The 16,984-nt window shown below is 31.6% G+C and overlaps 1 protein-coding gene across 3 annotated transcripts in view; it reads left to right on the top strand.

The window, feature by feature from the left end:
* The window catches only part of LOC132758239 (protein mono-ADP-ribosyltransferase PARP12-like), a 110,175-nt gene that overhangs the window by 58,127 nt on the left and 35,064 nt on the right, over window positions 1-16,984 (top strand). Inside the window, exons 13-16 of one of the 3 annotated variants that reach the window (XM_060749791.1) lie at window positions 2,850-2,979; window positions 4,183-4,313; window positions 4,614-4,750; window positions 6,057-7,274. The exons of 1 other annotated variant lie outside the window; for it this stretch is intronic. In XM_060749791.1, the coding sequence (XP_060605774.1) occupies window positions 2,850-2,979; window positions 4,183-4,313; window positions 4,614-4,750; window positions 6,057-6,346 (688 nt within the window). In that variant the 3' untranslated portion in view covers window positions 6,347-7,274. Of the gene's footprint in view, window positions 1-2,849; window positions 2,980-4,182; window positions 4,314-4,613; window positions 4,751-6,056; window positions 7,275-16,984 lie in introns of those variants that run through there. One more of the 3 variants, XM_060749792.1, reaches the window with a different exon arrangement.

A 16,984-nucleotide genomic window follows, 5' to 3' on the forward strand; every position in this document is an offset into this window, starting at 1 on the left:
AGCGTAACTCCAAAAGCCTATGAGATATCAACATGAAACTTCATAGGTGCATATATCTCACTCAGGAGGTGTGTAGTGCACAAGAATGATAACTCTACCTTTCATATTTTTTGAGTTATTGCCCTTTGTTATTTTTCATACTTAATTTTTCACCTGAGTGGAGCAAAACTCAAAAAGTTTTTGAGATATCAACATGAAATGTCATAGTTTGATAGATCTTATTGAGGAGGAATGTTGTGCGCAAGAATGATAACTCTTCCCTATACAATTATTGAGTTATTGCCCTTTGTTCTTTTTCATGCTATTTTGTCCAGAGCTTATCTCAAAAAGTATTTGAGGTATCAACTTAAAACTTCATAGGTGGATGGATCTCATTGAGAAGGAGTGCATTGCACTAGAATGATAACTCTACCCTGCATTATTTTTGAGTTATTGCCCTTTGTTATTTTTCAAAATTAATTTTTGTCCAGAGCATAACTCAAAAAGCCTTTGAGATATCAAAATGAAACTTCATAGGTGCATAGATCTCACTCAGGAGGTGTGCAGTGCACAAGAATGATAACTCTACCTTTCATAATTTTTGAGTTATTGCCCTTTGTTATTTTTCATACCTAATTTTTCACCCGAGTGGAGCATAACTCAAAAGTGTTTGAGATGTCAACATGAAATGTCATAGGTGGATAGATTTTATTGAGGAGGAATGCTGTGCACAAGAATGATAACTCTTCCCTGTACAATTTTTGAGTTATTGCCCTTTGTTCTTTTTCATACTATTTTGTCCGGAGCTTATCTCAAAAAGTATTTGAGGTATCAACTTGAAACTTCATAGGTGGATGAATCTCATTGAGGAAGAGTGCAGTGCACAAGAACGATAACTCTACCCTGCATAATTGTTTAGTTATTGCCCTTTTTTATTTTTCAAAATAAATTTTTGTCCAGAGCATAACTCAAAAGGCCTTTGAGATATCATTATGAAACTTCATAGGTGCATAGATCTTACTCAGGAGGTGTGCAGTGCACAAGAATGATAACTCTACCTTTTATATTTTTTGAGTTATTGCCCTTTGTTATTTTTCATACTTAATTTTTCAATTCAATTTTTTTCTCAAAAAGTATTTGAGGTATCAACTTGAAACTTCATAGGCGGATAGATTTTACTGAGGAGGGATGCAGCACACAAGAATGATAACCTACCCTGCATTATTTTTCAGTTATTGCCCTTTGTTATTTTCAGCCATCAGTATTCACATAGGTTTCAAATCTGTAATCACTATAGCCATCCGTTTTCATTACCAAAAGACCTCTTAAAATGGAATTATTCTGCTCTACTACATATACATTCTTCCAATGAGCAAACACATTCGGCGGGGGATGGCCATGTTGACATGGCTCTTGTTTAAATATAAAAATGATGCATCAGTAATGTTTTACGACAAACTTTAACTAATTAATAATCAAAGTGGTTTTATGGACTTGTTCTTTTTTATGAAAACTTTTGTTGTACGGGTAGTATAATATTCATTTAAATATAATTTTCAATTAAATTAAGTTTAAATTTAAAAGTAAAGTTTGATGGTTACTTGAAGAAAATAATTAATTGTAATTTATGCTATTTGGTTTAAGAAGTTACCTGAAATGCAGACAAATATTTCTTTCAATGTCATAATCCTCTTTAATTCCTTTTTTGCAGCGTAAGTGAATGAAATTAAATGAATTTAAATCTTGTGTTTCATTTTTCTTGTTCTTTTACAAACTCATAAAAAATAATGTAATGTTACATGTATTACGCGAAATCTTAAATCCTATGTGCAGTAGATTAATGAGTTAATTATCTGGCCCCGAGTTCAGTAACTTAAAGATTAAAGATCAGGAAAAACTAAAAGACTCAAACATTTTCCATTTTGTATCCTCATCCTAAATATTTTATATCAACTTGATAAAATCGAACTTGAAATAGTATGTTAATGAAATTTTAAAATAAATTTATTTTTTATTTTTACAAGATATGGACATTTTACAGTTCTTCCAAATATTAATCTTGATCCTAAAATGGATCCATACTTTTTGTATTTGTTTTGTTATTCGTCGATTTTATTCCAAAATAGGGTTGTTACGTTGCGAATCAGTGTTCGCTTTACATTGTTTAATATGTATAACTTTATTATAGCAAAATACAATCATTTTTAGTTAAATAGACCAATGAAAATAATCCTGATCACAATGGTTTCTTTGTGAACACAATGCCTGAAGTATCAAACAATATCCATAAAGTGATACAATGCGGGATTTGCATGTAAATATATAGAAATATATTTAAACTTATGAATGAAATATTGGAAAATACTGATGAAATAAAATGCGTATTTAAATTTTTCCGTATTTTCACTGTAAAAACTTATTTTCTGTGCAGCGACACACAAGTTCCGTATTTTCACTGGTGTCTTGACGAACTTCTTTTTTCTTAACAAAACTAAAGGAGATCTTTTAAGAATTGTAAGGTAAAGAAACATCGTATAATATGAAAATTATCATATTTCACCCGTAGCTACCACCATTCATGAAATATTTATTTTCATACCACTCGACGGAAATAAATCCTGTATTTATAGAAAACACAACTATGGCCATCCTCTATATATTTGTCAAATTTTATAAAGTGATTCATATCATTATTGGGACTACGATTCATCTGCTTGCTGTAATATATTTTTTGTAACTTAAGGTCTAATTATACAGGGTCGACATAATACGTGGTTTAGATGTTGTCGTTTTGAAATACATACATCGTTAACAGGATAATAAAATTACCATTTAGAACATTTTATTGAATTGTTCTGTTTTATTTTAAGAAAACGAGGCGGCCAAGTACCTAACCAGCCTACATCAGAACGTATATCTAGCACTACTGAATTATCAGCATCACCGAAGTGGAACATGCTTCCTGAAGAGGATCTCTCGAACCATCGTCAGCTAGTTCCGGTAATGATAAATAATAACAGAATAACAGAACTTGATAACCATTTTAAACTTATGCATTTCTAATGTTAGGTACAGTGTTATGTTAGGTACAGTGAATACTGTTGAATAACCCTAAGGATATGTTGCCTGCTTTTAAAATCTGTCTTTTGACGTCTTATCTGTGATATGCAGGCTTCATAACCTCTGATCCCCTTTTAAAATTCCGTTTTATTTATTTCCGCCCATTGTTTTCTCGTTTAGGGCACACGCATGTTTATACTTGAGGACAATACGCCGCTTTTCCCGGAATGTCACTTACGTGTCACATTGAAGGTTCCATGATAACCTTCATATGAACATATCTGCGGATGTTTCAAAATTCAAAAAAGAACCAGGTCATGTTAAATGTTAAATTCTGCTTAAGCCGGTGCTAAGGGCCGTGGACGGTAACTTGCACTTGACAGTACCGTCCATGAACAGGCTCAATCAAACCGAGCCTGCAACATTTTCAATTATGCCGTGTTGGGCTTTCTTGAGGCATTCTTATTTTCTCTTTTGTACAGGATGAAATTTTTAGCTCATGATTGATATAGGCAAACGACACTCAACAAAAAAGGAAAGTGTTGTAATGGAAATGCACGACAAATTGTTTTTTTGCACTGTTTTATCGTAATTTTGAAAATAAAGAAACAGAAATATATCTAAATTGTGTAAAACAGACACTTTACATCTGCCTCTTTTGTATCAGAAATGCATTTTCTCAAAATCATTAAGTAATACAACTTTACCCTTAACTGCCATTTTGTAGCAGCTACCATTGAACTGTTTCTTTGATCTGTAGGCAAAATAATTTCAGTTTTTGGTAGGACAAACCTTTGAGAAAAAATCGAGTAACCATCATCTTCAATTAAAAACATCCATATCAATAAGGATAGGATTGTTGTCTTGTGATGACCTAATCTATGAACTGTACGTCAAAGCTTTCTTAAGGTATTGATGAGACTAGCTTGTTGTGATCAAACTTACTTTATCTTGACCTTTGACCTATTGACGGTATGGTTATTGGTCATGACTCGTAGACGGCTAAAAATGTATGTCAAAGTATGCTTCAATAATAATTTGTTCGGTCTAGGTCGCTTAGACATTTTTAAAAATAAAACAGAAAATCAGAATTGCAAATAAATGTCAGTGTGGTATTATTAATGATCCACTTTAAACTTTCAGTTGAAAGAATCTGATTCGGAGTACACAGAAATAAAAGGATTTTTTCTTGAAAGTCTAGGAAGTCCAATAACAGTTCGTATCAAATCTATTGAACGAATTGAGAATGGCGATTTATGGGAGGATTTTGTTGGGTTAGTCACATATATATAGATACAACTATTATAGCATTGATAATAAAATCATTATCAAATGAATTGTAACATCATTTGAGAGATACGTTTTAAACTCTATACACTGTAGGAATACATAGACTAGTGTCATCTTGAAGTTTTTTTTAACAAAGGACCAAATTAGCTTAACCAGTAACAGGGAATGCAGTTGGAGACCGACTAGCGATTATAAATATTTTCAAATATCAAATTTGAGCAAAATACATCTTTAAGTATATTACAAATGTATATATCTTAATCGCCATTCTGTTTCTATTGCAGTAAGCGAACAAAGATGTTAAAGAAGAAAACAGAGGAGGAGGTTGGTGAAAGACGATTGTTTCATGGTACCAGAAATCAATACATTGATCCAATCTGGAGTCAAGGGTTTGATTTTAGACTGAGTGGCCAGACATCAGGTAAATTCAATGTCCACAATTCCTTCCATCTACTCAAGGGTTCCCAAAACTTCTACAACGCTATTCTCAATATACAAGTATCTCGTATTGCAGATATTTTATTTTGTGTTTATTATGTCCAATACAAGAGATCCTGAAAAGAATCAATGTAATGGAAAATAGCTGTATCTTTAGTTACTCCAATCCGGTCCTGTTTAGGTCGTTACATAGAATGATCATACAAGTGGCATGAAATTAGTGAGTTCGAGTTCTGGACGTGGTATATATTTGTCTATGTGATCATATTTTGCGTCGTTGTCGTCCTACTATTGATTAAAAGTCATTCAATTGTGTTGTCGTTTGTTTCCTGATACTTTGAAATAAGCTCTTAGTCTGTAATGATAAATGAAATCACGCTTTAAACTGCCTTAAAAACAAAAAAACCTTCATTTTGTTAGTATAATGAAAGTCCCATGATAAGCAAATCATTTTCGAGGATAGGCACATTTTAAAGTTAAGTGAATTGGTCTATTATGGAAGTCTTAAAATAATAAATAACTATGTTGTTTGGATAGTATTAAGTATTACACGTAAAAACAAACCAGGTAGGGAATAATAAACGAATGGTGCTAGTAGATTTGAGATATTTGATCAGATAAGAGATTTTTATGTATTTCCGAAAATAAAAGTTGTACAACAAAATATTATTACTCATCATTACTCATGGTATCTTACTATGTTTTTACATATTAATACTTTATTCTTGGATGATAGAAAATAAGAATAAGAAGAACCTTTTATTGGCAAATTTACACTCAAAAGAGTCATATACAAGCTTTCATGATATATACAATTACATGTATGCATAAGTTAATTACTTATTACACAAGTATAGCTTTTCTTTTTATTAATGGTTATTTTTCATATTCTTTTTCAATAAACAACTTATTTTAGAGATTCTACATTCAAATATATAATACTAACAAGTATGTATGAAAAATACTTCCAGTCTCGGGAGAGATGATCTATTTTTTCATGTACAGTATTGCTTATAACAATTTTAGAATGTTATCATGTACCACGTCATTGTCTTCTCTATCACTCCCTTGAGCTAAAACATAGAGTTTTCCAGCCATATATTAAAATTTTCCAAAATGTTTGGTTTGGTAAAATTTATACCACTGATTTTCTAAAAATATTCTATTTCAAATTGTATGTATTTGTCTGTTATGAAATAAAGTTTTTTAAAGATTTTATTTAATGTTTAGCTATGTTAAGTATAATTCATTGCATGGTTCATAGTGTAAATTATGTTTAACAATTACAGGTACAGCATATGGAAAAGGAAGCTACTTTGCCACAACATCCAAATATTCCAATTATTACGCAGAACAAACTTCGGACAGGGCAATGTTTGTTGTAAAAATTTTACCGGGGGCATACGTCCGCGGATGCAGCGAATATAAACGTCCGCCTCATAAAGACAAAGGCAACCCATGCAGTGAGCTTTATGATTCTTGCGTTGATAATGAAACCAACCCGCAAATATTCATCATATTCGATAACAATCAAACATACCCCGAGTATTTGATTAGGTATGAATACCAGAACTTGTAAACATGAACATTGGAGAAGCAAGCCTTGTGTTTACATACAGACACAAATATACTTACATAAATAAACTTTAATACCACCTAACCACAAATTTTAAAGGTTTTAAAATGTATTTAACTTTTCTTTCCTTTTTATGAAAAAGAAAAATATAAGTGTTTCAGAACAATCTACTATCAAAATGGACATGTTTAAGCATATACAAATAATGAAAATTAATAATATAAAAATATATGATTATGGTAACAGATCAAACATCTTTAAAAACGTAATACAAATTAAAAACATTTTTGAAATGTCGTGATTCCATGTACATTATTTGTCCAATCTTGCTATAATAAATGTTCTTATTTATTCCATATTGTGGTAGAAATTTACACTTATACTATTTTTAGTAATAACAAAATATGTATAGTCAACATATTAATTTATACCCTAGACATCAGAACGAATAAAGTAAGTTAGAAAAGACAGAAAAATAACCGGCACAGGAAAAAACTGTTTTGTAAACCGATAATTTGTAAATAATCTTAAGAAACGTTGTTTAAATATAATCCGTGGCAGTAAATTTAAGTATTAAGAAATAATTTTCTCAGTTATTGTATTTAAAACGGAGTCCACTGAGGTATTTTGACATAACGTGAAATAAATTTCAGACATTTGATGTAGGTCAAGACCAAAATTTCAGATCATTTGCTCAGTCTGTTTTCCAGAACAGTTGTGAAAAATGACCCAAAATTTTAAAGTTTATTTTTTCCCCACTCAAATCGGGCTGAGAATAAGACTAACCGTATGACTTTCGATTTATTTCCGAGTATATGTCTTAATCATCCTTTATTTTTTTATGTTTTAAGTGCCTCTGGCGATCTATGTTTTATGATTTTAGGTTTTAAGACCTCAGAGGAGTTACTTTAATGTTTTCGTCGCACAGTATCATATCATGAATGTTGTTTGATTGCAAGATTTGTAGCGTGTGTGTGTGTGTGTGTGTGTGTGTGTGTGTTTTATTTTTCTTGTTTAAAAACGATCCTTTATGTGTTTTTGTATAATATACTGATCACCAGAATTTAATAATATCAAATGTGTAATTATAACTATTTGGATTTTATTAAAAGCATTTGAATACAAAATAATTTTAATAAACCAGTACTTTTCTAAATGTTTAAAGGATCAACAATTGGGAACAAAATAACACTCTCTTTGATTGTTTGAAACGGAACATTTGTCTAAATTGTGTGTTTTTAAAGTATTTTATTTAGTATGATGCAAGCAGTATTGTAACAATAAAGTATTTATGTCTGTTTTGACCTTACCAATTCTCATTGAATGTTGTCTATCCTGATTATTACATCTTTATTTATTGATGCATTGGGAAAAAATCCATTAGTTTTCCAACATGGGTGAATTGATGTTTACATGAAGAGTAAATTAATTTAACTCGATTTTGAGACAGGTTTTCTTAACATAATCATGTATTCGTTTCAAGCCTACTGCTCTGGTGTCGTGTAGGGAAATATGGCCGTGCTTTTTACATGACCAAAACGTTGCGGTGGTATGGAATTCGGAAAATGTCCGTGCTGCTGTATTTTTGTCCATACTTTGCGGGAATGTGTACGTTTGCATAGAGTTTGAATATTCCCTTTTAGCGTAGGTGAACGTTGTTGTTATATGAAATCTGGAACAGGAGAGATTTTGTAAGTAATGGCAACAATCAAGTTATATGAAAAATGCTAACCAATTTGAGTCTAATTAGGAAAGGTCATGTAAAATTGCAACATCTACTGAATCAATTATCCCAAAGATCAGAAAATATAACAACATTGAACAAAAGTACGGGACAACTTTTTATTGCTTTCACACGGCACTTGACATCTGCTGTTGATAAGTAATTTGGACTTGTTTTCGGTCTGAGTTAATTGTTTCTGATGAATGCATTATAATATATGTCTTCCTTTAGTGAGCTTTTGGACTATTTTGTTTAAGTTGTCGGTATTTTGGATAAGTTTTACAGGTTTTGCATGGATTGTTGTTGATACATGTATATTCTACATCTTAGTATCCAGTCTGTATGTGGAGACGGCTCACTGTATTTTCATAGTATAGATCCTATAGTAAATCCATCACATTTAAGGCTAAATTCTGGACAAAACATATCCGGTACCGGAACTTCATGTCCATTTCTTTAAACACCAATGCAGTCCAAGTAAATTTAGCACAAAAAATAATACATTTGCCCTTGGAGTTTTTCTGCAGCTTTTAATTCCTGTAATCACTATAGAATTTTCCAAAAAGTAACTGGTGTGTATTCTTGTGCATAGTATCTCCTGAAACCTTCCACCCAAAAATGAAATCCTGCAAAAATACATCAAAAACAACCTTAAAAGTACACAGAAATGAAACTTCATGTACACAATTAATACAGATAAACTATAAATTTAACCAGAATCAATTGTGATGACTTGTAAAAGGCCATTTCAAAATTTAAAAGAACTATTTTCTAGACTACAGCGGGCTTGGTCTTATTCCGTACCGGGGTGACACCATGTGACATTGCTGTCGTATATGTGTTGACTATTTATCTACATTTTAGCATGTACGGTTTGTAATGCACTTATTGTTAATTTATATGGTGTTTACTTTTTTCCAGCCTGGCCAGCTTTTCTCTTTGGTTCAAAATTAGGTTTTTAAAAAGATAACACTTGGCTGATATGTATGATATATAACCCGTTCTCTAAGTTTTTTGTTTCTTGATGTTATTGATAATAATTTGGACTGACTCTCATGTCCGTGGCCGAGTGGTTAAGGTCGTTGTCTTCAAACTTGAATGTCAGAGAGTGTTAAACATGTATAATAATATATTTGTATCCTTTCGTTATATTGCTTAAGAACTATCAATATATATATATATATATATATATATATATATATATATATATATATATATATATATATATATTATATATATATGATTCCCATGTGTAATGTTTCAAGCATCATCTCTACTAGATTGTTTTTGTTAAGATTTATATTCTGTATTTTAAACTATTACCCACATTTATTATGTTATCTAACTTCATTGACTGAGATTATAGTACATTAGTCATGGCATCTTTGGTTGTTTTCAATAATAGTGAAATCATAATACATCTATACATGTATTAAATAATGTGTTTTCAGTGCTTAATTAAAATTACATAATGTGTTTTCAGTGCTGAATTAAAATTACATAATGTTATTTCAGTACTGGACTGAACTTACATAATTTGTCTTCAGTCCTCCTTGACTAAAATAGATATTAATGTGTTTTCAGTCCCCTACTAAAATAACGTATTAATGTGTAACAGTTCTACTCCGGACTAAAATTATATAATGTGTTTTCAGATCTGGACTTAAATTACACGTGTTTTCAGTCCTTGACATAATTACATAATGTGTTTTTAGTACTTTGCTAAAACTTGTGAATCACCGGTAAAAATTTGACGCATGCATCAAAAGGCCATAATGCCCCCGAAACTTTCATATTTACATGGTCCTCATGACCATATTGTTTCACGTAAAACATTTATTTTGATGAGCATTTTAAGTCACTCATGATTTTCTTGTTATTTAGATGGAAAACAGTTGGCTATTCAATGTGTTTCTTACTGCTAACAGTAAGTGCATTTTTATTGTGGCATTACAAATAAAATTGCTGGTCTCTTTAAGTGCTTATTACTGACTATTCCTTTGATACTATATGTATATTAATAAAGTTTGAAAATGTTTAAATTATAACCTGTATACCATTGTTAATTTCTTTGTACATATGTTTTGTTATTTTAATATAAGTTCGCCATTTGCATCAGAAAAAAAATACAATTAATTCATGAATTTATCAAGATATAAAAAGTTGGTATTTTAGTCATTTTATTTTCACTTTATTTTACTCCAATCACAAGAAAGACTTTAATAGAGAGCACAAACACTGAACTATAATTTCCAAACTTTTATTTCGCTAACACTGTATACTTTTAAAGCCAAAAGAACACAATATAAATAAATTTTGAACCTAAATACTATCCATAATAACTTGAAATCCTGAGAAGCTCTGTCTCGTGACACTGAAATCTGACTTATATACCAATGAAATAATTCCCGCCAAAACAAATATCACGAGAAAATCAAGAAACATGATTTATAACAAAATACTCCGCCGGATTATAACAAAGAACTTCGCCGGAGAACATATGTACAATAATGTGTAAAGATTATGCTGGAGCATAACATTAAGTAAAACAAAATTATGAGGTCACAGGAGAAAATTACACATTTTTGGACGGGAGAAAATTACACATTTTTGGAAAGCATGTCATATAATTTCGCGATCCTCGCGACACTGTATAATTATAAGGTATAATTCAATGTGCTTATATGTCTAATTGTATATTTTTACTTTCAATAGTCTCTTCAGGCAGTAGCCGCTAATAAAATTGTGTTAGAATCATTATTATGAAATGTTTCTATTATTTTAGCCAATCAAAATAATTGCTTTTCTTCACTTCGGAGATGTTGCAATGACTAGTATAAATAGAGCGAGCACGGTGCAAAAAGGTCAGTTTGATTTTGTCCGTGAGGCAGATCAGAGCAGTCTTATATTTACTGGTACGCTGAAATCTCAGATATCTGGTGCTAAAGTTATCTTGCTATTTCTGTGAAACCTCATGGACAAACCTTTGATAGAAGAAAGATTGAGAAATGGGTATTCAAGTAAGTCTGAATATGTCTGTGTATAGAAGGAACGACGTAGTTAATACATACATCTGGCACTTAGGACGTTTTACTATTTGATAAACAAGATCAACAAGGAAAGGCGGCGTTCAATGAACGCAACCCCCAAACGACCTAGCAACAAAACCAGCGGCAAGGAGCCCGAAGGACCCCAACCAAAAAAAGGACACAAGGCAAAAGGCAGAGCACGGAAGGACCTCTTGGCAAATGTTTAGTTGAAGTATTTTTGGGAAATAGATATTTGAAATATATTTGGTTATGTCCTTGTAAAAGTAGGATCGTAATGATAGTAACATTTTTTCGTACATATCTGGTACTGAAGTGTTCTATCGTTTCAGTAAGATATCTCGGGTTATCGTTGATTATAAATATTATGGTTGAAGGTACTTGTACACAGAAATCTCGGAAATCTGGTACTAAGGATGCTATATTTGTAAGGCAAATGATTACTGAGGAACTGTTTGATATGAATGTTTTAAAGTATTGTATTTTTGAAAAGAAATTTAGGATAAGAGATTGTTGAAACGTAAAAGTATGTGAATAAAAAATAGATTTAGTTTTAGATCGATATTTGGTTGAGAATACTTTTTGAGAAAATAAAATGTATCTTTGATATAAACATGTATTTTGTAATGATTTTAGAAATAGATTAAGATTGTAATCATGCATGAGATGATGTTTATTTTTGCATTTTATTTTGTAGAACTTAAATAGTAATCATCCGTAATGTAAACACGCTACAGTAAGTCTTGTTTTGAGTGGCATTTCTTCAATAAAATAAAACTGTCTCTCACACATGACTTTGTTGTTTTAAATGTGTTCTTTAGACCTTTTTTGTCGCATTGAAAAGGGGTTACTTCTGTCTGTGGGCGTCGGCGTTGTTGTCGGCGTCCCATGAAGCTTGTCCAGAGCATAACTCAGTCAATATAAGTCGGATTGTCGCCAAACCTGGTATGCATGCTTCTTTCAATGACCCGTTATTTTGCGCTTCTTAATGTTTGAGTTATTTCCCTTTGTCAATTTTCATGCTTTATTTTTGTCCGGGCCATCTCCTAAACTATAAAAGGTATGGACTTGAAACTTCATAGGATGTTAGATCTCATTGAGATGAAGTGCAATGCACAGAAACGGGTACTCTGTACTCCATGACTTTAGAGCTATTGCCCTTTGTTCATTATAATACTTTAATTTTGTCCCGGCCATTTCACCTAAACTATAAAAGCTATGGACATCAAACTTCATAGGATGATAGATCTCATTGAGAAGAAGAAAGCAGATTTAGAGTTATTGCCCTTTGTTAATTATTATACTTTATTTTTGTCCAAGCCAATTCTCCTACACATTAAAAGCTATTCAAGCTACACCAATCCTGAGGTAACATTGTTACAATCAGTTTAAATGTTACTAAAGTTCAAGGTACATTGTAAGAGTCGTGTTTATAGATAACTTATATTTAAGAAGAAAATGCCAAAAGTGGCAACTGTACTGTTTACAAGCCAACACATCCGACCCGTGAAGCTCTAGTATTGCTTTACTATTATTTCTATCTTTCGTTTGACCCTGACTTGACATCAAAGTATTTTGTACAGCGCAAGTTCCACAAAGTTTTTATTTCTGCTTTTTCAATACTAGTATTTATGGTACAGTAGATTCACTTTAATGTTAAAAAAGAAAACATTGTCTTTTTTGTACAACAGCATCTCATGAGAACGGAACAAAAAACGAGAATCATTACAATGCCCAACATAGGACACGGGACGATATATGGGACAATATAATTATGTGAAGGTGTAATCTGAATATAGTACGGCAGGGCAATCTGTTATGCTTTTTTTAATAAATAAAGGAAACCACGTGTTAACTGAAGAACATAAAGGATAGTTATTACTTCATCCCTTAGCTTGAATGATGATTTTGTGTTGTTTTGTAGCCACCAAAATAAGCAGCAGTGGCCCACGTTTTCACAAAGAAAATAGAACATGTTTAATACAATAATCAAGGTTCATACTTTCGATAAACATGATGATGTGCTGTTTCATGTGCTTGTAAGTGAACATTGGTAGCAGCCTTTACATTCTGTTTGTAAAGTAACCTGTCTCTGGGTCATTAGTCTGCAAGTTAAAACACCAAAGGCAAATTCAGCCTCAGAAATAAATTTTCAAACATTTTTTTCGTACTGTAGAAAAGACCAAACAAGTGTTTACTTATGCTTTACTTATGGAAACTAAAAACGTTTAATGAGCTTATAACCCGAATAGCGTCAAATGTGAAATAATGTCTGATAAGGTAGCAAAATTATATAAATAAATGATTGGTTAAATCTAGAAGAAAATAGTCCGGCAAGACAGCAGTGGAAATACGGAAAATATGTTTTACTACGGGGAAAATATTTTTACAGTAAATATATGGAAAATGAAAATTCGCATTTATTTCATCAATATTCCTCAATATTTCATTTATAAGTATATAATAGATGTTTTTATTCCCATTTATTATGTTTCTGTCATGGATAATCCGTCAATTGAAAAAAAAATTGATAGGAAGAATGAAATCTGAAAATATGGACATGAAAAATACTTTTGAGAAATGAAATATATTACAGACAATGGCTTTAAGTGATCACGTGTCGCCTGATGATAACCCATTGCCTGTTGCAGCTACTGTGTAGCAAGAGACAAAAAGAGGCCAAAGCGCTTTCTTATTCAAGGGCCATAACTCAGCTTAAATTCGTTTAACCGGAAAATATGTTTAATATGCACGAGTATCTGAGGAACCGATCAATCTTGTAAAATTTCATTTTACTTAAAAAATTATACAAGGTCCATAGCACTGAACCGGAAAATGCCGACGGTATGCACAATTAAGCTTGCACTCATCATTCCTGTAAAGTTTGGATGAAATTGAACCAGAAGTTTTTTAGGATTAGTATGGACAAGTTTTGTAACGGACAGACAGATAGTCGGACAGAACACACACAAAATGATCGCTATAAGTTGTATCTACTGTAGCATGTACCAGCTTCTGTGTAGCTTGCAACAAAAAATCATTAACAGGCCAAAAAATGGCTGAGCAAAAAAGTTATTGAATCGGAAAACTCGTGTGATATGTAATTGTCGCTGTTAATAAAGTATCTCCACATGTGTCAGTTTTACCATTTCAAGACCATGCAAAATTAAACTCGTGCCCTGTCCTGTTTTTGTTTGGGGTTCTCCTGGGCTCCTTGCCACTGTTTTTTGTTGCTGGATCCAGTGGGGGTTGCGTTCATTGAACGCTGTCTTTCCTTGTTGATCTTGTTGATCATATTTCACCAAAAAATCAAATGCATTCAGAATGTAAATGGAGCGAGCCACTTTGTTCTATTGACAGCACCATTTTGGGAAGTTTTACTGTTAGTTTAGAGGTAAACACAGTTACTAGCAGCAGACGACAGAAAATAATACAATTGTGATCATAGAACAAAAGAAGTTTTTAACATGAACAATATGTATTACTCAACACACATTGTTTCTGAAGTATAAAAAAGGCATTTGGCATGTTTAAATTATTTCTTCGTTTTCTATAAATATATAGTGCTCCCCCCGTCTCTTCGGATGAGTCTATTTTTTAATTGCATCAGAAAAGGCCAATGCTTGCTTTTGGAATAACAATCGCAATTTTTTCGTCTCTTTCCCAGAGTCTTCCGATAAGGACCTCGAACAACAATCGGAACATCCTCGGCTATTTTGTTACAACCTCTGAACTAATACGGATTGAATATAGTCCTACCACGTGGTTTCAGATGCAAACAGAAACAGGGATAATGTAAAACGAATGTATAAAGTTGACATCCAAAAGAAAAGTAAAGACTGTTTCGGTACACTTATGATCTAAAATATGTCTGACAACAATTTTAATTTAAATATGCCCACTGATGAACAATTTTAAACAAATCCAACTAAATGTCGACTGGTTGGTTTTTGTACTTTCGATTTTTACAACCATGATAATAAATATATAAATAATGTATTGTTTGTTTTTGTATCTATGAATTAACTTTTTTTAGGTGAACTTTTACTACAAATAATCGAAATAAACTTGTCAACAACTCCCAGCATTAAATTACAATTTGTTTACATGATTAGTTACTTAGCGTAGATAAACCCAAAATTCCGCACTCGTTCTCAGTATTCTTACTATTGTGTTCGAGGTCCTTATCCGAAGACTGACGGAAAGGGCCGAAAAGTTGCGATTCCTCGAACACAATAGTATGAATACACAGAACGGATACGGTATTTCGGTCCAGCCTTCGCTTTGAAACTAAACAAATATTAATTTAATGCTGGGTGTTGTTTTCAGGTTTTTTTCCTCTAATATATCAAGAAAATGACGGTCTAAAATAAGTGAATATATAGATACAAAAGCAAACAATACATTATTTATACATTTATTATTAGGACTGTAGAAACTGAAAGTACAAAATGCCAACATGTTGTCGAGAGGTCTGATTTGTTCATAATTGTACATCAGTGGACACATTTAAATCAAAAACGGTTGTCAGAAATAATTGCAATCCTAATTGTACCGAAACAGACTTTAACTTCATTTAGATGCCAAATATATTCATTCGTTTAACATTATCAAAAATTACACTCTCTGTTTCTGTTTACATCGGTAAAATTATAATCTCGGTACAATCATTATTGAAAATATGTCTTACAACCATTTTAATTTAACTATGCCCATCGATGATTAGATGTACAATTATAAATTAGTCCTAGCTTCCAAACGTTTTACTAACTAATATCAACCTTTTTTTTTCTGTCCATCACTTCCCGATTATATTGTGTGCAGACATATATTCTCTATTCTTTACCTAAATTCAAAACTTTATTGAAATATTTTATTCTCTTTTTTCTCGAAACATTCTAAATATAATCATTTGAAAAAACTAACTTAAATCGAATACTAGTTAAAAACAATATTTTACTTTGTAACAGAAATTGTTTGGAGTAATTTCCCAATATGAAACAATCTTGAAACAGAAGTTTTCTTATTCTGCTACTCTAGATAATATTGTTCTAACAAATTTATTCATTTTAATTATTTATATGATTACTCTTTTCTGTATTATTCTAACCAAATATGTGCATATTTTATATTGCAAGTACATTATGTGTGGAAAGGAATTTACATAAGTCACATTTGACTTGTTTTCCAATCCACGAAATATATCAGTGTGTTTATATATGCTTACTGTACATATATATGTTGTAAAAATAGAAATAAAATATTGTTTAAACTAAATTAGTCCGACTTAATGTTAACAGGGTGGTATTTTGTACTTTTGGATCTACAACTATAATACTTAGTATAGAAATAAGGTATTTTTTACTTTTATATCTTTGAATTTGCTTATTTTAGGCGGACATAAAACTTGATATATTGGTTAATTACTTGTCAACAACTTAAAGCGTTAAATTACTATTTGTTTATATGTTTAGTTTTTTAGCGTAGGCTAGATTCATACTATTGTGTTCGAGGTCCTTATCCGAAGACTGCCGGAAAGGGCCGAACAGTTACGATTGTAGAACCAGTCTACAAACATTGTTATGTACATGCCCCGCTTCAAAATATGACTATACTAGAATGAAAAATGAACATTGAGGTGGAAAAATCAATAAAAGGAAACATCGGAAAATATCATTTCCATGTACTACGGAGCAGTGCTTCATTTCATTCGGATTATAGTCCTTTAAACTGAATAAATTGATTAAAGTTTTGTTAATAGCGATTTCGAAAAATAGTTTCATTAAACATTTATTATAGCTACAATATATTGTGACATTTGAAACTAGTCCTCTACAAGGAGTGTACTGTTTTTAGAATGGTATATCTGGC

The sequence above is a fragment of the Ruditapes philippinarum genome, unplaced genomic scaffold (genome assembly GCF_026571515.1).
Source record: "Ruditapes philippinarum isolate M1 unplaced genomic scaffold, ASM2657151v2 ctg152_1_1_1_1, whole genome shotgun sequence".
In the NCBI taxonomy this organism is placed as follows: domain Eukaryota; kingdom Metazoa; phylum Mollusca; class Bivalvia; order Venerida; family Veneridae; genus Ruditapes; species Ruditapes philippinarum.